A 27,171-nucleotide genomic window follows, 5' to 3' on the forward strand; every position below is an offset into this window, starting at 1 on the left:
CACCATGGATCGGAGGCAGGGTGGCCTTGTCTGGGTGGCTCTGCTACCCTGGGAGTTTGGGTCCCAGGGAAACCTCCAGGTTGGCTCTCCCACCCGACTGAAGAAGAGTTCTCTCCAGCTGAGGCTGACTACCTTGTACCTCATGTGACAAATCCACAAACAGCAAAGGCAAGATAGGCTACACCCTACACTTGGCCAGTCAGCACCTGACCTATCTCTGGACAAATGAGCTATGCCTGTTCCTCCAAGTCCTGAATTCCTAGAAAAACCCAGAGCCCAGGGCTTGTGTCACAGCCAGTGGCCAAGGGATGCCCAGCAGCTGGCACTGGATAGGGGCATCAGAGAGAGAAGACACCCCTTTGAAAGCAACCCAAGCACCCACAGTTATGGGTATGGTATGAGGTTTCTGGAAGTGGTGGTCAGAGGTATGCTGTGGCTCTAAGGAGATTCTCGCCTTCCTCCAATCCTTGGGGAATAAAACTTTGCTGACCCCTTAAGTACCCAAATCTGAGTTTGAAACCCTAATACTGTACTCCCTTTCTCAGGGCCTGAGTGTCAGACGCGAGATGGGTTAAGGCTGCGTGCCATAAGCCCGGATGGTGGCTCAGAGCTGGCTTTTAGATCTACAAGGAAACACAACTGCTTTTCATTTATGATACATCAAGTGAGGTCAGATCCTAGAGGTACCACAGAGATACCCACAACAGTAAAGTGAGACAGAAACTTTATTGAGCTGTGCCGGGGGCACACACTGCCATTGTGTAAAACTCATCACACTGTAGCCACTTCAAGCTGCTCTCGTGACATAACTCCAAGCCTCCTTCACTGCCAAAGAGCCAGACAAACATATGTGGCCATACCTTGCCTGGCACCTGAATTGGCCCACCAGCTGCCTCTGGGGACAGGGGCAGCTCTTACTCCCAGAGTCTCCTGCAGAAACTGACACCCATAACTCATAACTGCTCCATTTTTCTTTTATTTTCCTGTTTGTTAAGACAAGGTCTCACTATGTAGCCTAGGCTGACCGGGAACTTGGGGTTCCCCGGGCTTCACCTCCCAAGTGCTGAGATCACAGGTGTGTGCCACCACGCCCGACACCTTACTTTCGGGAGTGGAATCCTATCCCAGAGTGGTCTTCTGCAGTTTAAAAACAAAGAAAACACGGGCCTTCGAAAACTAAAAACTGTTTAAATAAAGTGAGGGTCGCTAATTTCACTCGGTGAGAAAATTGCGAAAGAAAACAACACTCGTTCCACCACCGGCCTCATCAGTCTTAAAACACTTTCATGGAGAAAAGTTTAAAACTTTCAACAATTATTATTTTTTTTTCTTTTTTCTTTTTTTTCGGAGCTGGGGACCGAACCCAGGGCCTTGCGCTTGCTAGGCAAGCGCTCTACCACTGAGCTAAATCCCCAACCCTCAACAATTCTTTTCATTCCCTATAACCTAACTCTTAAAAGAAATTCAGAGAGGCACCCCCGGCCTTTTTATCTTTAGGATCTGAGGTGTCAGAGGGTCAGAGTCCCACATAGCATCAGCCTAGGATGCTCTGGGTATTTTTGCCTTGCGTCTTTTCCTCCTTTAAATTCAAACATGCAGAGAGAGAGAGAGAGAGAGAGAGAGAGAGAGAGAGAGAGAGAGAGAGAGCGCAGCGTACAGTAGGACGTGCTCCCAGGAGCACCTCCGAGAACCTGCCGACTCGGCTGCTTTAGGAAAGTCTATCTGTGGTACCACGGCCCCCTGCCACCACTCTGCCAAGCAAATTGTCACAACGCTCTATGAGAAACAAAGCAAACAGTGAACCTTAGTTAACTCTATAACCACTACAAACCAACTAAAAAAAAAAAAAAAAAACGAAACCGCGGCCCCCAACCCCCACCCCCAGCATCCCGCTAGAACAACATCATATGAGAAACAGAACTAAAGGTTGGCAGAGCTCTGGAGGAAACCAGCATGTAGGCCCTCGCTGCTGGTTAGAGGTAGTAGAGACGGTTGGACAGGGAGAGGTTCGGCTCTCTGTGGATGCTCTGGCCCACGAGGAAGGCCAGCTTGTGTGCATACTGGCAAGGTGCAGGGACTCGGATGACTCCCTGTGGGGGAAAGAGGGCCAGTCACTGGGCTGAGTTGGGTGGAACTCCCAGGCTCCCTACCACAGCACACTAAACAGGGCAGGCGGACATAGCAGAACTCGGACAGGGGTGTACTCACAGGCCAATTGTAGTACACGTGACACAGCTTGTACGTCAGCCGCTGGATGTGGTCGGGCTTCAGGCCACTGCTGTCGTAGATGACATTGTAGTGTGTTGGGGACACACTCCCACTTCTCACTGCCTGGCTCACGATGAAAAAGTCATACCTGGAAAGGGAGAAAGAACCAGGCAAGGTTAGGACACCATTTCCTACGAGGAAAAACCTCATGTTCTAAGCAACCTCATCTTTCCTCCAGCCCCAGTGTGTCTGTGAGGATTCGTGTGTCTCTTCATGAGCCACTGTGGTCGTGTGCATAGAAGACTGTGAAGGCAAGGCTGTGTCGTCCGTGTTGCCACAGAGCATGCTAGCTATACTCTTGGGCCTCGTGTCCCCTGCATACTGCAGGGAGGGAGGGGACTTGCACACATGGACACACAGCGGCAGCAGAGTAGGGTGCAAACAGTTCCTCCTCCTGCTTCCATTTTACTTACAGCAACTCAACAAATGTGATCACTAAAGATTCAGAGCAAATGTGCGAGAGTCAGAGGTAGAATAGCTGTACACAGCGAGTAGAGGACCTAAGCTAAGGCCACGGCTGAGTAGCACACTAGGAAACAACTGGACAGCCATCAGAGTTCTTTAGGCCCTGGCACCAATGAATGACAGCCAAGAGCTCCTGTGTTTGGACTGTAGCAGCAGAAGAAAATTAACCTTGTAATCTTGATGTCACCTAACGAGATAGATGGGAAATCAGAAGTGATCTACACTGGAGTCTGTCTGGGAAAGAACGTGTCAGAGACATTCAGCGATGTGCCCACCAGGAACAGATGAGCTCTAACTGGGAGAGGGACATCTATGTGTGTGGAATTCATGCTGCCACCTTCAAAGGGTCATACTGCTGGCTCCAAGGGCCTGAGTGGCTCACACAGCTACAGAGCTTGAACAGCATCTGGTGAGAAAACATATCTGCAGCCCCCAAACTCTTTGAGTGTTGTCCCTCAGCCCATGGGCTCCCAACCTTCTCTTCTCGTTGAGTGCCCTGAACACTGTGATAGTGCCAGGCTCCATGAAGGATCAAAGAGAGGCCTCAGACAAAGACCAGTCCTTCTTGGGTCTTGGCCTCAGTTGACTGCCCCACTCTGCCCCTTACTTGGCAGTACGCTCTTCCAGAACCATTTCTGTAGCCAGCCTTTGAGCAAAAGACCCGAAAATTGTGTATTTCAAAAATAAAAAAGCTGCTCAATCACATAGCTGAGACGATAGCACAAAAACCGTGTGTGGCCATTTCCGGCTCTGAGATGCAAAGGCCCACAAATGCTTCTGAGTTCAGACCTTGGAGCATGTGTCTAAACCGGTCAGTTAAGCATCCAATTAGGTTCTCAGATCAATGATGCTGTGTCCATATCAGCAGCTCACCCACCTGGGTCAAGGAAAGCAGGGACACTAAGGAGGTCGCCAGCCCTCACCTACAATGCTGGAAGCCCTTTTCAGCCTCACGCTCTGAACAAAGAGTAGCATCAGACGGGGTGGTGAATGGCTGCCGCTGGGGATGAAGCTTACCACCTTGGACACCCAAGCCCAGAAGAGAGCTGGTCACCAGAGATGAGCATCTGTCCACCTACCCAGTGGAACCTGTGTGCTATGACGAGCCTAGCTCCCTCTTACTTTCTTACTTTGGAGTCAAGAGGCCCCAGAACTCACCACTCTGGTCTGGTGACTTCCACATCGATGACTGTCCCCGGAAGAGGGTTCTGAAGTCTTCCCCCAGACTGAGCAAAAAACCTGGCATTGACTCGCTTCTTCACTACGATCACGGTCAGTCTTGGGCTAAGGACAGAGAGGAACATGGCCACACTGAGTTGGTGACCTGTCTCGGCAAGAAGTCACACGCTCACTCATCCCTCCAAGAAGGGACGCTCCTGTCTCAATGCATCATCTTACTGCAAGCTGGGGGAGGGTCCGCACCTTCCTTCCCATGAGACCAAGGGGCATTAGTGACTTGAAGGGTGGACAGCCATATGTCACTTGTGTGCCCTATGGCATGAGGTTAGTCAGGTGTGGCCACAGACCAAATCTACTACACCGGTTACACCAGAACACTGCCCTCCAGAGACCTCCAAAGTACTCGAGGTACCACTATGGGCATTTCCTACTCTGAGATCTAAGAGAGCTGCTTCGAGGAGTATTAATGCCTGATCTAGTGGATTCCAGAATGACTGGCTCAAAATGGATCACAGGTGGGGTGTGTGTGTGTGTGTGTGTGTGTGTGTCTGTGTGTGTGTGTGTGTCTGTGTGTCTGTGTGTCTGTGTCTGTGTCTGTATGTATGTACACACACATTCCCTACTGTATACTGTGTGTTCCAAGTTAACATTTGGGTAATATGTCAAATACAAACACACACCATTAATTCACATCATCAGGAAAGACTATTTGACCTCCACGTCCCCTATTTCCCTGGAGCCTCAAGGACATGGTGCAGATCCCTGCAGCCCATGGTCATTGGCTGTTTCAGGGTATATGCATATTGCCACCAGCTCCCTCTATATTGCGGACACTAACAGGAAATATTAGATGCCCAACCACAGCACGCGGCCTGTAGACAGTTTTCCCTAGGGGCAGTGAGGAGTCTACTGGAAGGCTCACCACCTCACCTCTAACCAATTGACGAGCTCTCCTTGGGACAGTCACTATGGATACACACTCCTCATGGTAGTCAGTGGACCAGGCCTCAGAGTTAGCCCCGCATCTAACATAATCGGCAGTCCTGACCCAGGCGACATCAGTTTCTCCCAAGCTCAGATGTGGCTGACCTCCATTCACAGGCAGAATGGGGTCCTAAGAACGTGCTACTCAGTAACTGCTCATGCGACCCTGGGCACAGGGCCCATGTGGTGGGCGCCGGTGGCTTTGCTTTCCCAACATGGTATCCATAAACAGAAAAACAGTCTTTCCTGGGAGAAGTGGGACCATCCCAGAAATGTTACTAGCTGTCCACGAAGCTCTGCTTTTGCAAGGCCCGCCAGCTGCTCTCAGCTCTAAGTATAACACAAAACACAGCTGGGCCCTTTATTCGTGTGCTGTGCACCAAGGGCTCTGTTTCAAATGTATCTGCATCTACATTGAGCTCAGAGCAGGGAGCTCAGGGTGGTATGGTGGCAGCAACTGTTAAGGATCACGGAATGTGTCCTACCCTGAGTGACCCACAGGAGGTGAGCAGCACCGAGCTAGAACTTAACCAGACCCAGTCTCAAGAAATGGAAGGCTGCCCTGCTCAGCCCTGCCTCCCTCACCCACAAAACCTTCAGCCCAATTTCTATGAACCCCGAGCGCCCTTGTCTTTGTCGTTGAGTGACACTAGGCTCAGAGGGGGCAGCCATGTCAGACCCATGGACTTACTTGTAACCTCTCCCGACTGACTTGAGGCAGTCTAGGAACTGTGGGACCTCATAATTGACCAGGGTCTTCAGCTGCCCGTCCCCCACACCGTCTCGGTACACAATGACTCGGCTGGGCATATATTCATTGCAGCCACTCCAAGCCCTCAGGGCAGCTGCCAAAAGTGGGGGTGAGGTTAGTTTTGAGTTCCCAAACCCTGTTTCTCCCAGCCCCAGCCACTTTCAGTAACAGCCCAACGTACAGCGTCAGTCAGGACCAGGGTACACAGACCCACCTTGCAAGCACACCTTCAGACCGTCTACCAGCTCCTGTCCACGGTCCTGAAAGACGCAGCGGGAGAACCAACTGTTGAGAAAGAAAGCAGGGTGGTGAGGACTTGGGTCTGCCAGATTCAGCAGCTCTGGGCTGCATCCTCGGCAGTGTCATTTCTTCGGTAGGGACAAGTGACCGGCTGGAGTACCAGGGAGCACCTACCTACCAGAACAAGTGCTCACTGCTCTGCTTCTAAACAGATCATGTGTTCCATGCTCCCCCTCTGCTCCCCAAGACCAAAGTCACAGCCACTGACATTTGCCTGTGCTTGGTCAGGCTCTGGGCTCTGCTGCTATGGCCTGTTCCCTCATTCCACAAACACATTGAGGACTAACGTTGAAAAGCAAAAGGCTAAGCCAGTTGGGCTGTCACACTGAAAACGTGAGTCACATTTCGGGGCCAAAAGCAGCTGTCAACCCAAGGCACTTTTCAAGCTGGCCACCTCCCTGGCTTACCGGGTCATCCCTTCATTGATGCTGGCAACGAATCCTGCGATGGACCTCCGCCCAGCTGTGGTGTCATGGTAACAGTCAATGCCCACGATCATTGCCAGCTTCAGCTTTAGTGGAAACAGTGTCGTTTAGGTGCAGCAAAGCACTCATAGCCACAAGCCGGGCCCCTTTCCCTAAATAACCACGTGACCTCCCTGCACCCCAACGAAAGCAGACTCACAGGCATGTCCACCCGCCAGAGCTCGCCTCCCATCTTGCAGTTCATCTGCAGGGCGATCTTGGTGGCAATGGCCATGACTGTTTGCTGCTTGCCCAGCGTCCGGGCCACCACACACTGACTTGGGGTGGGGCAGTCTGTGCACAAATACTTCTTGATGGCATCATACTTGTCCTTCCGATTACTTGACAAGAGACAGACAACCTGGGAAGAAACCAAACACCTCATTACAAAGAACCAGGAAGGGGTTGGGGATTTAGCTCAGTGGTAGAGCGCTTGCCTAGCAAGCGCAAGGCCCTGGGTTCGGTCCCCAGCTCCGGAAAAAAGAAAAAAGAAAAAAAAAAAAAGAACCAGGAAGTGCTCGCTGCTCTGCTGCTGACAGATTATGTCTTCCATGCTTCCCCTGGGGTCCCCACACCAAGGTCACAGCCATTGACAAGACTCTTGGAAGGCAGGGCACAGACCTGAGCCCTGTGGCGCAAAGGACACCTGTTACTCATATCACAATTGACATGTGGCTGGTCAATGGGATGACACTGCTCATTGTATTCTCTGTGGCAGACACAAATATGGGGGTTTGCACATAAGCAAACCTGGGCGGTGAAACCACGTCATTGCTACCTGAGCCCTGAGCCCAACACACAAGCATGCGGGTGGGTCAAGGGGGAAACAGAGAATGTCCTCATGGGTGAGGTAGGCAGACATGCTGATATCTGAGCCTTAGCTAGCTCACACCAGCCTGGACACACAGCTTTTAAAGCCTGCTTTTAAAGGCTTGGGAGCCTGGTCAGAACCTGAACTTTCCTGAGAAGAATGTGACAATTGTGAAGGCAAGACAGAGTCCCTCATGAGAGCATCCTTCTGCCCAAACTCTAAGGATTCACATTCAAGAGTATAACGTCAAATGTAGCTTGTGACACACAACACAACCCCCGATGTGTGCCCAGACTCTTTCTTATCTCTGGTCCCCAGAAAACTGGGCTCCATCTGCTGTCTCCATTACACTAGGTAGCCTCCAAGAACATGAAGGCAAAGAAGAATCATGGAGGGGCATGTCGGGTAAGTGTTCAGGTCTCCCTGAACAGGACAACCTGCTTCTACCCCTCATGGTTGTTTGGCCCCCTGAGGCAGGGGTGTGGGACACTCCTTCTGTGCTAGTCACTGCTTCTGACTGAGCCAGACAGAAGCTTCCACCTCGTTCTTGAAGGCCACTTGCATTGGCTTATAGAAGCTTTGGACTCAGTGGTCAGACAGAGGCACTTTGGCACGCGACTGGACATTGAGGGTTGTGACTTCATGGGCGGTTAATCTGCCTACTTAGTCATGCCTTGGTGACACTGGGAGATAGTAGAAATGACAAACGCTAAGGGTGGGTGGAAGTTGGCTGTTGTGGGGTATACTGGAGGATGGCTCTGGTCCCTTTTCTCTCTACTCTGGGTCCACCATGGGGTGAGCAGTGGCAACTTTCCACATCCTCCTTGCTGGGACGCTCTGATTCACTATGGCCCAGAGACAGTGGGGCCAAGAAAGCCTGGAGAGAGACTCTGAACCATGAGCTACATTGAGCTTTCCCTCTTGGTTATGTCTCGGTGATAAAAGTCTGACCAACTCACAGCTAGACACACCCCTTCCGCAGTCAGTTGTGACCCAGCACCGGGCTTCTCCACACTTGAAGTTCTCTTCACTGCAGCCACAGAGGACTGTGCCCCCAGAGGACTGTACCCCCTCCACTGGAGGTCCATTCTCCCAGTGACTCACAAGGCTCCCACTGAGATACAAAGTGGGCGGGGCTCTCCAGAGCTTCCCACCACTCACTTGCTTCAGGTCAGGTCATTACAGCTTTAAACAGTTACTGGCTTTACACAGTCTGTCCCTTAGGGCTTTGTTTCATTCTTGGAGGCCAACGACTTTACAAGCAGTTGCCATCAACGCCCAGGCTAATGAGAGCCTCGACAATGACCTTAGGACTGGAGGATGCAGAGATCAGCACAATGAACCAAAATGTGGGCCTCGTTCACCTGGGAAACTTGAAGAGCTCTTAATCAGCCACGTTCTGAGTCCAAATGTGCAGGGCCCCTCCCTCACAGGGCTGGGATGTGGGGATTGGAGGACACTGATCTCCCAGTGTAGTTCCCTTGCAGCCAGTCTCCAACCTTTAGCCTGCAGTGGCTTCCTGCTCTATAGCAGGTCTGAGCTTCCCAGGCAGAGGACAGTAACAAGGTCCCACCAGGCTGACCTGACCCCTGACCCCTGACCCCACACTGCTGCCATGCTCAGTTTCCACCGTGCTTGTGCAGGTCTAATACAACAGCAGCAGGGGAACCAGCAGCATGGCCACAAATCAGGGTGGCTCAGCCTTCAGAGGCAGAAGGCTTTGCGCATGTGCCTGGCTTGAGCATGCGTGCCAGGCGGCAGAATCATCAGCCCCAGCACAGTGATGCCAAAGACAGTGTGTCCTCACCTCCAAGACCCAGCTTAACACTGGATCCAGTGACAAAGTCAGAGGTGAGGAGTATGAGAGGATGGGGTGACACTCTGGTCCCGTGGTGACCCATAGCACCATAGCCTGGTTCTCCCTTGTCACACCTTGAACTACACTGTGAGGACTCCCAGAGGCGCACATGGGGCTGTCACCACCCTACCTTATCATCCCTCCTCTCCGAGGTGTCACATGACAGAAATATGGCACTCACCAACGTCAGGGTATCCCAGCTCAGGAGAGGAGGCCGTGACAGCCCGCTCTGCTCAGCAGCCGGTGCACACTGACCTCACCCTGGGGTCTGCAGTCCGGCTCTCGGCCTTGCCCTGTGACCTCCAGTTTCTACATGGCTACACATCCATGTCTGCCCCAACCAACAACTGACCCTTCCTATCTGCCTTTCTGCTTTCCCGAAAGCTTCTAGAAGCAGCAGCTCCAAGGCAGAATGTAGCCTTCCTCTCCCTGGCATCCCGTCGCCTCACAGGGCTCGCGTTCACACAGGCGCCAGCTCAGCAGCCTCACTGAGATCGATGTTTCGAGAACTACCATCTGAAAAGGAGCTCAAAGCCCCAGTCCTCTGTCCCTAGAGACCCCTCCCCCAGGCCCCAGCATGGCTCACTCCTAGCAGCTACTCACTATCTGAGTGTCTGATGTCACCTTCTGCTGCAAGGCTCTCAGATAAGCTTCTGTTCTGTCGTCCACCTCGATCCTAGGGTCAACAATGAAGACAGGTGGTACACAGCCCTCTGGCCATCGCACAGCCAGCCTCCCTGTACCAGTCCCAAACGGTACAACGCAAAGAGTCAGGAGCGGCCACACGGTGAAGGACAGGGGTGGTGGTTGTCAATCGCCACCACTCTCCGGGCTTCAGGGCCTATCCCTAGAGCAACCCTGCCCTTTTCTCCTCTCCCAGCTGTCTCCTCTGCGTAGAGGGATAGAGCCATGGAAGCCATGGGAGCCATAGGAGATCACAGAGCCTCCAGGAGCTCACTGGAGCATCACTTTGAAGCACAAATGCCCTTCTCCTAACTGCCAATCGCTCTCAGACTAGAGAGGAGGTGACCCTGGACACTCACATGATGGCCTTTTTCATCTGGATGCCCATGGCCGGAGTCACTTTGAACAGGTTCTGTATCAGCGAGTTGGCCGCTTCATAATTCCTGCGGGTATAGATCAGCAGCCAGTTATCCAACGGCTTCACGCTGATCAGCGGCGCGCCTCTCGTTTCTTTGGACCAGTCTGCAAATTGTGGGTTGTAATCAAACTAGAACAAAGGGCAGAGATGCGACTGTCAGCCGTGACGAAGCCACTGGCCTCGCACAATCCCATCATGCATCTGGAACCACAGACTATCAGAGTAACAGATCTAAAGTCCCCAGTGGGGAAGACACCAGATGCACCCAGAGGGCCCTTCTTATACTATATCCTTCCCAGTGCCCAGGATAAACTCTCCTTCCTGCCTCCGAAAGGCTTATTGAAACAACTTATTGAGTGCCACTTCCCTCCTCATGATAAAGATGTGAAAATTAAGGCTCGGGCTCGGGGTGGTAGCTGATGTTATAATCCCAGGACTCAGGAGGGAGAGGAAGGCAGATCTCCATGTGCTGGAGGCCAGCCAGCTCTACACAGTGAAATCCTGACTGGGTGGGAAAGTAAGCTAAGCCCCTTGACAGTGGTGTCCTGTGCAGAGAGCAAGTTCTGCAAAGATCTCTCATGGTCACCATCTCAGCCAACACCCAGAGAGCCTCTAAGGTCCCCGTGAGTCCGCTGTCCCTTCACCTGGCTGGACTGTTTCTCTCAGTCCGACCTGGGGCAGGAAGGCATGGGCTGCTAGAAACAGTTTAAAAGTGTAGGTGTGGGGTTGGGGATTTAGCTCAGTGGTAGAGCGCTTGCCTAGCAAGCGCAAGGCCCTGGGTTCAGTCCCCAGCTCCAAAAAAAAAGAAAAAAAAAGAAAAAAAAGTGTAGGTGTTTGGAGCATTTTAATCACATAAAACTATGTTGGGACACCTTGTCTTAGACTTCTGAGAAACACGTGACCCAGGCAGAAATGAAGCCAATCAAACGGGGCTTTCTGCACCCTAACCTGCATTGCTTAAAAACTTCAGTCTCCTTTTAGCAGATCTTAGCTTGTTCCAAGCCGGGCGTTGAGTTCTACATGTGCTAGACTCGCAGGCTGCCTCTTGCAGGATGCCAGTCAGGTGGCTCCTGGGGTTTTTCCAGAGCAGGAGGAGGAGTTCCAGGAGGAGTCGTCTGATGCATGATGGGCTGTTTGTCTCCTGCCCCAGTGAGATTTGTCCCAGAACTACCACGCCAGCCTTACCGTCTTTCCACCCTGGTGGATCTTCTCGGATTGTAAGATTCTTCCTGAGAAGGACAGCAAGTTCGAATCGAAGCTTAGGCCCCAGTCTCGAAGCTCTCTCTGCACATTGTCATCCCTGTGGGTTGAACATAAGGACCCAGGCACTGCTGAGCAGCCAGCAGCCTCCTGGTGACCCACAGTCAACATGGGCATGTGTGTCTGACAACTGCTGGCTCTCATCCTACCCACTGCCTTTCTCTGGCGGGATTGGAGAGAACACATCTACATATGAGGTTTTTCTTCCTGGCTCCCTGAGAAGCAGCTGGTACCAGGAACCCAGGACAGCGCCCCCCCCCCATAACTCTGCCAACCCAGGAGGCCATACTTCCTGCTTTCCAGAATCCTCCCAGACCCATAGGGAACCCCAATTGCTGGGAGCGCTGAGCCAGCCTACTTGTGGATGTAGTCGATGAGGCGGCCCACCTCCCGCTGCCGCTGCTCAGGGGTCAGCCGTGTGTGCACCGCCAGGTCCTTCATCACGTTGAAATCATTGCGCATTTTATCAGTCAGGCCTGCAACCAGAGGTACAGGTGAGAGCGGTCAGCAGGGCTGCAGAGTCCCCAGGACGGTGTGGCTAGGAAGGGAATGGAGGAACACTATGCACCTGTGAGGTAGCAGAGCTCTGGGATGAGCATGGCTGGGCCAGGCAGGGTGCCGCCAGGGCCTCTCCTCCGCTTGGGCTGGCTCACTAGCACTGGCTGCTTCAAGTCTGTGATCTCCTGGTTGTATTGCTGCTCAGGAGGAAAGGGAGGTATGTTCTGCACCAACTAGGCAGTTTTAGGCAGTACACACACACACACACACACACACACACACACACACACACCCCACCCCACCCACACACCACACCACACACACACACACACACACACACACACCCCACCCCACCCCCCCACACCACACACCACACACACACACACACACACACACACACACCACACACACCACACACACACACACCCCACCCCACCACACCACACACCACACACCACACACACACACACACACACACACACACACACACACCCCACACCCCACACCCGGAGAGGTAAATGCCTCATTAACAACTAGTCAAACATCCTGAGGGGTGATGTATATACTCCAGAAGCCACTGTTCCTTTCACCAACTGAGGGCCTGGGAGTAGGAAGGGCGGGTCTGATGCAGGAGAATGAGCTCCTTGTAGCCAAGTCCTCAGAACTTAGCTATGGAGATGGTGACTTAGAACAGACTTCTCAGGTTACAGTCCTGGTGCTCCCAGCCCCAGGGCATGTTCCAGAAGCCGCTTATTCCACAACAATTTTTTTTCTTTTGATTTGGATGAAAATTTTTTTCCCTCTGAGCATAAAAGGAATGTCGTTTTGTCAAGTAGCCAGGTGGTACCAGTCTACTCTCAATACCCACCCCGGGGCAAGGTGTCACCAACAGGCCATGCCATTTAAAAACCTGACTAGTGTCTTTTTCTCCTGTGTCCTAAAGAACCAACCACCAGGGTTTAAAAAGTTAATGGTTCCCTCAGACGTGGTCCTCACGCATCACTAAACATGAATGGCAGAAATTTGGGGTCTCCCTCTCCCCGTCTCATAGGCCTTCATCGGAGTCCTGGCCACAGGAAAATGGGGCTACAGATACTGGGATGACCCTTGGGCCTCCTGTTATCTGCAAGCTCTGTCCTACTAGGTCCTCTCTGGGAGCTGTGTACTCCCAAAGTGGTCAGAGAGACCAGCTGCAGCAGAGCTGGCTAACCAAGGATCGGACAGATACAGATACAGAGCGAGGGGCCATGCCAAGTTGCTTGCCCCCACTGGCAGTACCAGCCTGTCCCCATGACACACTGTCAAATTTTATCATTCTGCTGGACAGAGCCACCAGGGCAGTATGATTCTGACAAGCGGGGGAATTTCTCAGCGACACAGGCAAGACTGCACAGGGTCTGCATTCTCCCGTACGCCATCCAGAAAACATCCTACCTTCCTGTAGTACTCCAGGAAGCTGACCTCCGAGCCATCTGCCTTCTTGAAGGTGCTCTTTGGATTCTGGTCCCAGTCGATGTCATCCACCCTGTAGGTCTTGTTGTTGTACCTGTGGGCATCCAGGGGGACATGGGGCTCCAAGTCATATTCCCAGACCCTTGGAGATGTATGATGCTGGAAGGGCTGGGGAAGGGACTGAACAATTGGAAATGAAGGGACGGAAAGGCAGGAGGGGCCTGTCCTTTGTAGCTGAATGCAGGAAAGGCAGCACACACGGCACAGCTGGCTCGCTTCGGCTCACCTCTGCCTGACCCCCTGCCCCCAGTCCCACCACTCTCTAGCCCCCAGCTCGAGATGAAACCAAGCCATACTTGGTGAGGACGATGAGGCCTATGAGCTCCTTGGACACTTGCTCCTGGAACTTGTGCTCCTCCGTCTGCTGGTACAGATTGAACATGAAGTCTAGAACGGTCTCGCTGCGGAGGACCTTGTGGCTGACGTCTGTGCAAAGCATGATGTTGTTCTCATATTGAAGTATGGAGGTGGTGAAGCCGGGCCAGATCACCAACCTGCCAACACAGGGCAGGTCAGGGGCAGCCTCATACCCCTGCTGTCCCTGTGTCGGAAGCACAAAGAGCTGGAGCCAGGTCATTTTCAAGTACAAGATTGCAGACAGCACACTGCCCTTTCCAGGGCTTCAACAGCATTTGCTAAGTATACACGCTGAGCTGATTAAACTTTTTTTTTTTTTTGGTTCTTTTTTTCGGAGCTGGGGACCGAACCCAGGGCCTTGCGCTTCCTAGGTAAGCGCTCTACCACTGAGCTAAATCCCCAGCCCCGAGCTGATTAAACTTTATGATGGGTCATCTAACATCCCAAGCCATCAAGTCTCAGCAGCCCCAGCTGCCGATGCTAAGGACGGACCACAGGGTGCATGGTCTGTGCTGATGACTAGGACGCTGTTGCTTTGGTGGGGGTCTTTTTGGTTTTGTTTTGCTTTTAATGTAAGTAGTGTGGTATGAGTCTGCATTGTTCAAACCCAGTTACAGGCCCCCTTAGCTCCGAGCCCCAACAACAGACTGTTTCTACTTTACAGATCATTTCAGAAGTCTGTGGAGCCCAGACAGTAGATTTTCCACAGCATACCGACCTGTGATTTGGAATATCAATCGGGTCACTTGGGTTGTAATAATTCCGTCCAATTTGTTGCAAATTCATGATTTTCAAGAGCCTACAGATTGAAAGTCAGAACCGTTAGCATAGAGAATCCTAGGGACAATCTGGGGTCACATACAGTCAGGGCAGGGCTGGAAGTTATCATACTTCTAGCCAGGTCAGTCATTTCTGCAGTGCCTAGGGTTTACGATGGATCTTAAAATGTCCAAACATTGGAAAAGAAATGTCAAGACACAATTGAATTGCGTCTACTCCATTTTATCATGATATACCAAGATAGTCCACTTGCGTGTTGCCTGAGGCTGTGTCTAGCTACACAAGCAGAGGTGAATGGCTGCCTTAAGCTACCCAATTAGCTTTCCTTTAAAGAAAATGCTCCAAGCAAATGCATTCCCTCAGGCCAAGTGTCCCTCTCACTGAGCTATCCTTCCACAGCAGTGAGTCATCTGTGAGCTTAAGAAGTTAAGCCATGAACCAAAGTACTGCCCCATTTAGATGGCTCCTCATAGGGAGGGGTCTTCTGTAGAACGTGTGTGTGTGTGTGTGTGTGTGTGTGTGTGTGTGTGTGTGTGTGTGTTTGTGTGTTATATGTGTAGGATTTGTGCAGGTGTGTGTGTACCCATGCATGCATGAAGGCATCAGGTAGCCTGTTCTTAATCTGTTCTGACATGCTCTACACCGCACTCTCTTGAGACAGGGTCTTGCAGTGAACCTGGAGCTAGGCTGGTGGCCAATAGGCTCTACTGTTTTACCCAATCTCCAGCATTGGGGCTATATGCCAATGGCCATGCCTGGCTTTTATGTGTTGGGGGAGAGCAGGGGATTTGAACTTGGTTCTTCACGCTTGCACAGCGGTCTCCCCAGCGCCTAGAACATGTCCTTATATGGAAAGTGCACTATGTGCATGGAATGCTAACTGCTCATCATGTGGCCACCACCTGCCCTAGCAGCCACCCACTCTGGGTGGAGCAGGCGAGGTGCTTTTTTCTAACAGCTCGAAACCAGTATTTCAAAGGCATAATGTCAGCACCAGTGGGGAACGGGCAGAATCCTGGAGGCAGATAAATTCCCTGTCAGAAAACCACATTTTAAAGTGACCAGGTAGTGTAGTACTGCTAATATGCATGCACCCCACCCCCTTCCCCTCAACACAGGCCACAGCGCATGCTCCTGGTCTGGCACGCACCTCCTGAAGATGATGTTATAGAACTGCAGGCAGGTGGGTGAGGTGGGCGGCAGCTCGTTGGTCAGGGTGATGGTAATCCGCACGTGTTCCCCATTCCGAGTCTGACTGAATACTTCCGTGACCTAAAGCGAGAGAGGAAGAACCCAGATCTCACCTCTCTGTAGGACAGCATGCCCAGGCTCTTGGGGCCTCTGCACTAAGACAAGCCTCTCAAAGCACACACTTGTGTGAACTGAGACTAAGAAGTTGGCTGAGTAGCTGAGAGACTTCACACAGCTCTCACACAAGTCCTTCTGTCTCTTGGGGACTCTAAGGACAACGTGAGTCAGAAAGGACCTCTGGGAGCCCAATTTTCCCTCCCAGGAGACCCTTTCTGAGCTTTGCTTTGGGGTGGGCCCCTTCAGCTCCCCTCTGCCAGTGGAGACATTTGAAATAACCTTGTGCTGTAGTCTCTTAGGTAAAAACAATATTGTCCCGTCGAAAGCATGACACCTTCCAATGAGGTCTTCGTGCTGGAAGAGCAGGGCAGAGCGCAGCCTGCGGGCCTCCATCAGGGGGTTATAGTCAATGTGGTACTGGTACAGGGCCCACTGTGGGCGCGAGGTCAGCCGGAAGTGGTTGGTGCTCAGCTTCACAATGATGCCAGAGGAGCCTGAGGGGCCACCACACACAGTCAGTCCCCGGCACGATTATGCTCTATGTGACCTCTCCTTCACACACACAGAGCTGGGGACAGCAGTCAGCTCTCCCCTTCAAGGCAGCTGGCCCTGGGGAACACTGCCCTGTCACTTCAGGGGACATCGTGCGACCCACCACAAACGCAACTGATCTCTTTAGAAGGTTACGCAATGTTTAACAAAGCTTGCCAGAATACACAGCCCAGACAGCTCTCAATCTCTCTCTCTCTCTCTCTCTCTCTCTCTCTCTCTCTCTCTCTCTCTCTCACACACACACACACACACACACACACACACACTGGCAGAGTGCTCTCCTCTTCCCTCATCCAGAGAAGCACCGCCCAGCGCCTCGAAAAGTACCCTCTGCTGCGAGCCCACCTGTCTTTGACTCTTTGACATGGTCAAGGTTCTGTCTGGTGTTCACACCAAGGTCATGGAAGTCTCGGCGACGCCCTCCTCTCTCTGCCAGTGACAGCTCCTGAAACCCGGCTGAGATCTGCAGTTCTTGAGGAAAGACGGATGCAACTCAGGCCTTACGTGAGTGGGTGGGAGAGCTACCATGGTGGTGGCTCACGGTGGGCAAATATGGCCACTGTTTTCTGTCATTCTGTCACCTCCTCCCTTACAGGGCCCTCTCTACCCTGCCTCTGGCCACTCCTTATGAGACTTCTTTACTCTAACAGGCTAGGCTCCTGGGGCTATGACACTAGGACCAGAGGCATAGATTTGTGTTTGGGAAATAAGGTTTCTGTATTGTAAGTCTCGAGGGATCCAAAGATTCTAACAGTGGTTCTCAACCCTCCAAATGCTGCGACCCTTTAATACAGTTCCTCAGGCTGCGGTGACCCCCTAACCAGAACATTATTTTCGTTGTGACTTCACAGCTGTAATTTTGCTGTTATGAACTGGAATGTAAGTATCTTGGAGATTGCGACCCGCAGGTTGAGAACTGCTCCGTGAGGGCGTTGCTTCTACAGCTTGGGTGAGAATATGACCCAAGTGTGACAGGTAGCCTCCTGACCACTCGATTCTGCCCACAGGCAGCAGCAGGGGCAGGTGCACTCACATACTAGGTCACACTGGGCATAAACAGTACTAAGCCATCAATTCTCGCTTATTCTGAAAACAGGCCTAAGGGTCTGAGGTTACGAAGCCATTCATTCCATGTGCAGGGTGTATGTAGCCAGTCGTCTGAGGGCAACAACACACGGGCCACCACACAACGTTGGCTTTGTGGTCAGCAGCAGACACTCTAGCTGGAGTCACGGTACATCTCCTGTAGCAGCGCCTACTAGTGGACTTCCCAGAAACCAGCCTCCCCTCCTTCAAGGGGGCAAGACATGTGGGGAGCAATGTTCCCGTAGAGACAAGACTCCCCCCACCCCCACCCCCGTCACCCATGCACACTTCAGCAAAGTGCCTGAGAGCTGGCCGCTGGCTGTACTGATTCTCGACCCAGCCCCACAATGTGAAGACACGCTGTCTAGGTCAGAGCCACAGAGAGACCAGCTTCTGAGGACATCGCTACAGATGCCAAGACAACATTAAAAAACAAAAATGGCTTAATCACAGGAAGCATGCAAACTGAGGTGACATGTCAAGTTCGTGTATGGCTGAGATGGCCCTGGCTCGATGCAGCCTCTCGTGTCTACCCGCGTGGGGAAGCACACGTCCTATTATGCTACACCAGCGTGGTGCTGGACCCACTAGAAGCACCGAGCCGCCTGCTCCCTGCTTACCTTGTGACTTGGACGTGGCTCCGACTACCATTCCCCTCTGTCGTCCTCGGCCAACCAAGTCCCCCTCTGTGGGCGACTGCTGGGGTCTCGGCGGGATGTACCCAGGTTGCTGGCTCTGCTTGTGCACAAACACAACGGAATTCCCTTATGCTGCAGGGTGGGCACACTAGCCCACAGCATCCAGGAACTAAGTTATCAAGCACATGATCATTAACAGAGGACTCAAGCTCCTCCCAGAACCCAGGTTAGACCTGCTTGGTTGATAGAACCTAGGGCCTCCTGTGCCCCAGACAAGTGTTCTACCACTGAGCCCTAGGACAAATCTTTAACTCCCCGCCCTAGTCCCCGCTAGCTGGTTGCTAAGACACTACTGACCTACTGACCTACTGACCTGGGAAAGGAGAGTACTTACTGCAGCAGCCCCAACATGCTGCACCGTCTCCTGACCTCGGGCCCTGCCACGGGCCCGGGCTCGGGCTCGTCCAGTCATTTTCTGTCAGAGAGGAAATCATGCAATGGGCTCATGTGTAGTCACCATTTTGTCACTAAACCTTTTTTTAAAGTAGTTAAGTATTTAAAGTATTTAAGTATTTTAAAGCTCTAAAATAAGCCCCCAAATTATGTATGCTTGAATCTTTCCTACTGAGGACTCGCCTCACGCATGCCGGGCTAGCTAGCATCCCAACACAGATTCCTTAGGGAAACCTGGTCCTTACCAGAGACTAGCCACTGTGCTAGATGGCAGAGCTCAAGTGGAAATGTAGTTAGAATTTGTTTTCAGGGAGGCTAGAGACATGGCCAAGGAGGAGCTAAGAACCCTTTCTACTCTTAAAACGGATGCAGGCTTTGTTACCCAGCATGCACGTGGTGGCTCGTAACCATCAGTTCCAGGGACTCTGATGGCCTCTTCTGGTTTGGACAGGTTCCAGGCACACAAATGGTACATGCATCAGGTATGCACCACACACACCATAACATACATAATACATACATAAGAACTTTGATTATTTATGATAAGAGGACTTAGGGAGCCAGAGTGTGGAGGACTGCAGTGTTGAGGGGGGTCCTTCCTTTCCCGGGTGGGTCTATGAGTCACACACCAAGTATAACCCACAGTGGAGAGGGGCGTTTGTAGCATGTTTCTGGGTGACCCCTCAAGAGAGAGCCCTTCCTCAGGCCCATGTAGCCTCCCGAAGACTCCCTCCGTGCTAACTGCAGCTTGAAAGGAACACACCCCAACCCAAGCCACGCTACTTCCCGTGCCTCCCTGGGTCCCATTCCCACTGGTCTGTCCCATTCCCATTCCGTGGCCTGTGAGGAGAAACCATAGGGCTGTCTCTCTCTAAACTGCTTCTATGCCTACACCAAGAGCTTCTAGCTCTCCACAGTCGTCCTGCTGCGAGCAGTGGGTTCATGACCCACCAGAGGGGAGAGCGTGAAGGTGGGGTCACCCAGACTCCGGCACCCGAACCTTGAGCAAATCGCACATGGGCCAGCTACTTTTTCCAAAGTCTGTCTGTATGGTTATCTGACAGGTGCAGCGCACTGTAGCGAGAGTCACGCCTCATGTTAAATACAGGCACACATACGACAAGGTCTGTGCCAAGCGCTGGGTCATGCACCTAATGCCTTAACGGAAGGAGGAAGAATCTAGTAATTACAGCTCTCGCTGCCAACCTCATGACTGAGGGAGGTCACAGATGTCTTTGCTCCTGGGCCCAGCACTTGGCATACTGGCAACGGCTACCTCGTTGTGACATCTAAGGACACCCAAAGCGTACCAGCAAGGAGTTCGACAGCAGCCATCTACACTTCTCGGAGCAGCCCCTGGCTGGCAGTGTCTACTGCGTGTTGCTGTTGCTTCCCTCTTTAAAGAGGGAAGTCTCCTCCTCCACCCTTACCCTCCACCCTTACCCCAGCCTCCCCGCCCCCCCTCCCGTCATAGCCAGTGCTGCCGGGCTGTCTGGGCAGCATTCGCAGGTTGGTCCTGTACTAATAATTCTGTCCCTGGGCTCACCCAGTCAGCTCAGGTGTTCAGCTTGGCCTCCTTCCAATCCTACGTGTGTCGCAGGCTGGATGCCGGTGTGGTCGCGCCTACAAGAAAGAGTCACACACCTAGCCCAGTGAGAACAGCTTAAGATACGGATCCCACATGCTCAGCTTTGAGACTAGCTTCGAGGTAAAACTTGATCCAGCTAGCAGAACAGAAAAGCTATGGCACGGAGTGCTTAAGAACGTCATAGAAATAAAAATAAATCTTAAAAAAAAAAAAAGATACGGAAACCGAATTTAAAAAAAAGAAAAAGAAAAAGAAAGAACGGTACAGATGCTAATTCTCCGCTGTGAGTGACAGATCCTCAACAAGAGAAAGCAGAGGGGAGGGGTAGCATCAGACCATGCCACCAGAGGATCCACAATAGATGGCAATAATTCAAGGTGCCAATCATCTCCCATTTCGAAGACTCCCCCACCTCCAGCCCCTCACATCTGGGGGCCTCAAAAATCCTGCCTAGGGCACCGTGTCCCCAAACTAAAGGGCCAGTCACTCCAACACCTCCCAGCTGGTTTTACGATGCTCAGGCCACCTGCTCACGATTTTGTGCTCTTGTGCTTGCTCTCCTGGTTCTCATTCCCAAAGTACCAACTCTAAGAGGCATCACCTTCCCTTGGATTGATTCTTTTACCACCACCCCCACCCCCGCGCCAGGGTTTTTGGACCCCGACGTGGAGATTGGCTATTTGAGCAAGAAAAGACACCATAGCTTGGTCTCAAAGGCACTTGCAGAACTCAGAGCCCCACCATGTAAGTGAGCCAGGTCTCTCTGCATTGTAACACAGCTGTGATAACGACTGGGATTCGGATGTGAAAGCATAGGGAGGCAGGTGGAAAACCAGTGAGGATACGGATAGAGCTGGAGGCTGTAGCAGACTGGGGATATAGTTAGAGAGATGCTATTATGTGCTTTGGCATGGAGAGGTGGGGACTGGGGGAACCGGGGACCAGACTCAGACACAGGGATACGTGTGGAAGAGGTCCAGGAACAATAGAGAGGTGAGGACAGGCAGGAGGAGGGATGTGGGCCAGGCTTGGGCACAAGGAGAGAAAGGAAACAGGTTAGAGTGGGCTATAGGCCCAGAACAACGAGGAGAGGACAAGTTCCAGACAGAGAAAGAGGTATAGATAAAGTTCGAGCATAGAGAGAGGTCGGGACCAAGCCTGGGCTTGGGTACAGGTCTGTTGAGGTCAAGGCACAGGTGGGCATAGCTTGCTTCCAGACCCTGATCGTCGTGGTCCAGCAGCGTCTGGTCCTATCTTGGCCCCGTGCTCAGCACGCTTAGGTCCGCAGCCCCTGAGGCTCCTCACGCCGGGTCGCTGCAGCAGGCTTCTCGCGGGCGCAGGGCTGCCACCACCTCGCACTGCTGCTGCACCTCCCGCGGGCACCTGCTAACAGCCCCAACTGCCAGATCCCTCCGCCCCTCCGCACAGGCCTCCGGGAGCTACCTCCGCAGACCTCTGGGTTAACGGTGAGGCGAACACGTGCTGGGTCCTGATTGGCTGCCACGCAGGTGGCGGTTTTGCGTGGGGCGGGGTCTCGAGACCACACCCAAGCCCCACTCTTCTGGTCCTTGCTCCAGGTGCGAATCCTCCCTTTCCAGCATCCTGCAAGGAAAAAGTTGGGACTCCAGCTCTGGCTGGGCCTTAAAGTCGCAAGCCATTCCACCCCTTAGAAGAAAGGTGAGCTTTGAAGGAAAGTCAAAAGGATAAGTCATTTTCCAAATTTTCTTTTGTTTTTTTTTTTCAAGTTCTCAGAGAATGTGGCTGGTCCGTGCTAGCTGAGATGAAGCAGGTTCGCCACTTGCTGCGTTATCGCCACGGGACAGGTTAGGAGTCACCCTGTGTCAGACTTCACCACAGATGCAATTGGGGTGACGTGATCAAGTGGGAGTCTCAGTTCTAAGCAGTTGCACGTGATCCACAGGTAGCTAAGCAGGTCCAGCCTGAGTTCATTGACCTTGTTAACAGCCTATTTCCTCGTGGAATCAACGCGCACTCTAGTAAATTCAGTGGGGACATTATAAAATAGAGCAGAGCCCCTCAAGTCGTTCAAACCGCAGGATATACGACAAAGTGACCTTTCCACAGATGGCAAGCTAGCCGTAGCAGGAACTTACAAGTCAAGGCGGCTCCTGACTTGTAGTGTTGAGTTAGCTAAATAAAGGGACGTGGATGGTTTTTTCTCTAGCGTATTTGGCATCTGTCTGGGATTTTACATCATTTTTGCCGTCAAAATATTTGCGTATACAAAAATGAGGTTATCTGGGAGTTAAGAGTGAAATAAAACCATGAAATTCACTCCGGTTTCAAGCTCACTTTAGACACAGCCTAAAGGTGATTTTACGCTAGGTCGTGAGTGCACCTGCACTGTGGGGCCATCCTATGGGGTCCACTGTGGGATTTCCCACCAGTGACATATCAGTTGTCACAAATGTTTGATTTTTGGAACACTCCAGACTTGGAGGTTTCAGAATAAGAATATTCAATCTATAGACACACGGGGTTCTCACAGGTTTGTTTAAAAGTTCCACTTAGAAAGCAGATAAGCCATTTTACATTTGTTATTGAGGAAGCATACTTGCCAGGAGCTGGGAGGGGGGTGGGGTGATGGCTTCCCAGCCCTATATTCTCCTACTGAATGAAGGGGACAGGCTATATGCCAGGGTTTCCCATGCTGACCTTTGTGTAAAGAGTCTTTGGGTATGGGGGAGCATGCCCCTTAGCCAGCATTCTGGAGGCAGAGGCTGGAGGACTAGGGGAGCAAAACCAGCCTGGTGTGTGCAGAGAAAGAAAGAAAAAAATCTAATCTTGTTCACTCTTAGAAAGTTAATGAGAGGGTTAGGGATTTAGCTAGTGGTAGAGCGCTTGCCTAGCAAGCACAAGGCCCTGGGTTCGGTACCCAGCTCCAAAAAAAAAAAAAAAAAAAAGAAAGAAAGAAAGTTAATGAGAGCTGGGCAGTGGTGGCACAAGCCTTTAATCCCAACATCACTCAGGAGGCAGAGACACGTGGATCTGAGTTCCAGGATAGCCAGGGCTATACAGAGAAACCCTGTCTTGAAAAAAATAAACAACAAAAGAAAGATAATGAGAAAACGTAGTTTAAAAGTATGAAGAACGAATAGATTCATCCTGGATGTTTTTTGTTTGTTTGGGTTTTTTTTTATTTTGTTTTTGTTGTTGTTGTTTGTTTTTTGTTTTTTGTTTTTTGTTTTTTGTTTTTTTTTGAGATAGAGTCTGTCTATGTAGCTCTGGTTGGGTTTGAACTCACTACGTAGACCAGGTTCGCCTCGAACCTGCAATGATCCTCCTGACTCTGCAGCCAAAATGATGAGATTATAGACCCAGAGCTTTCCCTTTGTAAGCACTAGAAGTCAAGGAAAAACAACTCAAACTCTTTCACAAGTGACAAGCAAGTTATTCCACAACGCTACCAGCAGATGGTGCTGTAACACAGGAGACTGATCCATTTCCTTTTTTTTTTTTTTCTGAACTGGGGACCAAACCCAGGGCCTTGCGCTTGCTAGGCAAGCGCTCTACCGCTGAGCTAAATCCCCAACCCGAGACTGATCCATCTCAAGCGGGAGCAATCTGGTCCTGAAGGGACAGCAGTGGGAGTAATGGCAGCTGTGGAGTGCTGGACAGCTTGATACAGGAAGCACCAAATGGTGAGTTCTAAATACCTGGGAAGTTTTATCACAAGCTACAGGCAATGACCCAGCTCTCCCATCAACAAATGCGTCTGATGTCACAAAGTGCACCTGAGTTCAAAATGCCCAGAGAGAGGAACTCGGGAATCGTTGTAATTGCAACTTTTTCTTCTATATTGTCAACTGACCAGAACCCTCTAAGTATTATTAGGTACAACGATACCTCCACAAATATGGTAGTGCACACCTGTAACCTCAAAATTTAGGAAGCTAAGGCAGGAGGATTGGCAGTTCCAGGCAAACCTGGGGTCACATAGCAAGAACTTGTCCAAACAAAACAAAACGAAACCAAAAAACCCACAAACAAGCAAAACCTCCAAACAATAAACACACAGGAAACAAGTCTGGTGTGGTGTGGTGTGGTGGTGTATTACCTTTAATCTTAGTTCTTGGGAGTAGATCTGCAGGGTGCAGGAACCTTATTGGGAGAAACCCTGCCTTGGTGTATCGGAGTTCCAGTATAGGCGAAGGGTGATGGCGGGTGGGCACTGTGGGAATCTCAGATAGACAGCAGAAATGGAAGACCTTTGTCGCGGAGGTATAGGGGTGCAACTGGAATGAAGAGGGAGTTCGTTCATCAAAAGAGACCCATGGACTTAAACTACGATATTTTCTCACAGATGTATTTGAATTTTATTTACGCAGTTATGAATGCTGTGAGGTTTTAAATGTCATTCCTTAAGTGTGGCCTCGTTCTCGTTATCCCTCTCGTTTCTTTTCTGTGAAAACCGCTCTTTCTTCCTTACTGGAGACTTGACCTTTCAAATCAAGGGGAAACGCTCTTCCGAACCAAGCAGATGTGAGTCCGGCATGAGATTTCTGTACTGGTTACACTTCCTTTGCTGTGATAGGACACCATAACCAAAAGCACCTTAAAGAATTATTTTGGCTTATTTAGATTTTAGTTCCAGAGAGAGAAAGAGTCTCCTCGTGGAGGGGAAGACATGGCAACAGGCAGGGAAATCATGGTGACAAGAACAAGAAACTGGTTGATCACAGTTTTTTCTTTTTATTTGCATACCGGAAGCAGAGAGAGAACAGACCATACAACCCCGCTGGACTATAAACCCTAAAGCCCACCACTAGGGGCATACTTCCGCCAACAAGGATCCACCCTCTGAAGGCTACACAACCTCTCCAAACAGCGCCACCTACTGGGGAACCATGTGTTCGAGCACAAGAGCCAAGGGGGACATATCTTATTCAAATCCCAGTACCTTACAAGTTCAGTTCGAATTTGGCTTTCACTAATCCACTTTCAGGGCGACTGTACCCCCATCAGCCCCTAAGGAAAATATAATTATGAAAAGCTAACGTCAGGAGAACAGGCTTGTGAGGCAACCACAGAAATACCCAGTTGTGTGGGTATTATGCAAGGCAGCATAAGCTATGGTGCACGTCATAGCAATTTTCGGTCATTAAAAAGGTGCATGTAGGTGTGTGTCTTTATTATCGTAAAATGGTGCACAGTTGAGCAGTTGCAAATTGCTTTGTGTTACGTGACCTCTTTGGGAAACCTCTCTCCCCATCTTTCCCTCTCCTATCAGGGGGCCCTACTCCATTTCTCTCCTCTCCCTTGGCTTCTTTGCAGACCATCTCTTTTTCTCTCTTGTACCTCTCTTTAGCCATGAACTTAGAGACGCAGCGCATGTGTGAACACACATTGCATGTGAATCTGTAGATCTGGGGGGGACATTGCCCTGGTTCGAGGCGGTGACGGTGACCTTTGCTGCTTACACAATTGCAAGTCTATGCGGTTTGAGTTTTGTTTTGTTTTGTTTTGTTTTTTCGGAGCTGGGGACCGAACCCAGGGCTTTGCGCTTGCTAGGCAAGCGCTCTACCACTGAGCCAAATCCCCAACCCTGCGGTTTGAGTTTTGAGGTATGATTCAAAACTTGCTGATTTCTATTTTAGAGCCAGTGCCACTCCAACACACACATCAGCCATAGCATTATCAGAGGCTCCTTGATTTCATTGTAAAAGTTAGGTGTCCTGTCAGGTCAAGCTCTTGGTGACCCTAGGAAGCAAGACATTCAGCACACCCAGGCTGAGCTTCAAAAGAGGCTACAGAATGACTTTTCCCAGGGTAATGCTGATCCTGTGTCTGTCCCTGCAGATGAAAACTTCACAAGTTCAGCCACAGCCTCTTGTCTAGAGGCTGCGCTTGCCTTGGGCGATTTCCCTACAGGGGGGGACGTTTGTTAAGCAGGAGCCTGCTGGGCTCTCTGGTGGGTCAGGGGGTTAAAGCTACATAAATATGTGGGAATCATCTGTGCCAGGCTTCTTTGGGAAGATAAACAGCAAGGATCATCTAAGCCTTTGGACAACATTATTTAAATGGCCTGCAAAGGGATGGGAGGGGAAGGGGAGGTGTTACGCCCCAGAAAAACCAGGTCGGAATGTGCCCCTGCTCCCCAAAGTCACGGCAAAAGTAGGCGTTGTCTCTGAGTTAAGCCGGTTCAAGGTTGTCTTCTCCTGCCCTTCTCTACTCTACACAGTAGGGTGGAAGGCATGCCTGGGGAGGCTATGGGAGTGTGTGTGGGGGCGGGGAGGGGACTGCCTCCAGGTACCACAGAGCTGGTGTAGCAGGACCACATCATTCGGAGGATAGGAAACCATGTGACTGGTTTTGTGCTCTATGGTGGCTTTGGTGGCAATGTGTTACCCTCTACCTGTACCCCAATCCTTGTCATGTGCCCCTCTGTTACGCATATGACACAAGTACAGATCTGTCCTCCTGTGGCAGCTTCTGAGAAAACCTGAAGTCTACCCAACAGCTTGGCTCTAGAGGGATATCTGGTGACATTCCAGAAAAGCTTGCAGCATGCTGTTTTGTGTAAGAGTTCCCCCCCACCCCCCAACTTCTGCCCTGGGCAAGAGGGTTCAGCCCATAAGTTGCACAACCCCAAGGACCTGAAGTTGAATCCCCAACACTCTTGCAAAAACTGGGGGCAGAGCAAGTCTATAATGCCTGCAACTGGGGAAGACAAGACATGGGGATCTCTGAAGTCAGCAGTCACCCTGGTGTCTTAGGGTTTTACTGCTTCGAACAAGCACAACGACCAAGACAATTCTTTCTTATAAAGGACAGCATTTAATTGATGCTGACTCACAGGTCAGAGATTCAGTCCATTGTCAAGGTGGGAATATGGCAGCATCCAGGCAGGCATGGTGCAGGAGGAGCTGAGAGGTCTACATCTTCATCTGAAGGCTGCTAGCAGAATGCTGGCTTCCAGGCAGCTAGGGTGAGGGT

The 27,171-nt window shown here is 51.3% G+C and overlaps 1 protein-coding gene and 1 long non-coding RNA gene across 7 annotated transcripts; one reads left to right on the forward strand and one right to left on the reverse strand.

Annotated features, from left to right (window-relative positions):
* Positions 1 to 707: 707 nt before the first annotated feature.
* Positions 708 to 21,676, reverse strand: Piwil1 (piwi-like RNA-mediated gene silencing 1). 3 transcript variants are annotated; one of them, XM_017598410.3, is made up of 22 exons: positions 21,434 to 21,676; positions 20,173 to 20,249; positions 18,568 to 18,648; positions 18,156 to 18,273; positions 16,795 to 16,920; positions 16,177 to 16,391; positions 15,740 to 15,861; positions 14,528 to 14,608; positions 13,749 to 13,946; positions 13,375 to 13,486; positions 12,011 to 12,137; positions 11,801 to 11,918; positions 11,368 to 11,482; positions 10,124 to 10,311; positions 9,684 to 9,756; positions 6,572 to 6,772; positions 6,355 to 6,458; positions 5,862 to 5,932; positions 5,588 to 5,741; positions 3,892 to 4,017; positions 2,209 to 2,356; positions 708 to 2,090 (listed from the first exon to the last, which is right to left on the reverse strand). In XM_017598410.3, exons 3-22 carry the CDS (start codon positions 18,643 to 18,645, stop codon positions 1,974 to 1,976), a joined length of 2,592 nt encoding a protein of 863 aa, XP_017453899.1. In that variant the 5' UTR covers positions 18,646 to 18,648; positions 20,173 to 20,249; positions 21,434 to 21,676; the 3' UTR covers positions 708 to 1,973.
* On the forward strand, positions 21,664 to 25,353 carry LOC108352441 (uncharacterized). 4 transcript variants are annotated; one of them, XR_001840667.3, is made up of 4 exons: positions 21,664 to 21,791; positions 21,960 to 22,037; positions 23,719 to 23,876; positions 24,946 to 25,353. It is a non-coding gene; the product is annotated as an uncharacterized LOC108352441 (long non-coding RNA). The 4 variants fall into 4 exon arrangements; XR_001840666.3 differs by having other exon boundaries at positions 21,672 to 21,791; positions 21,960 to 22,135; XR_005491918.2 differs by having other exon boundaries at positions 21,700 to 21,791; positions 24,949 to 25,353.
* The last annotated feature ends 1,818 nt before the right edge of the window (positions 25,354 to 27,171 follow it).

This window comes from Rattus norvegicus, chromosome 12 (genome assembly GCF_036323735.1).
Source record: "Rattus norvegicus strain BN/NHsdMcwi chromosome 12, GRCr8, whole genome shotgun sequence".
Taxonomy (NCBI): Eukaryota; Metazoa; Chordata; class Mammalia; order Rodentia; family Muridae; genus Rattus; species Rattus norvegicus.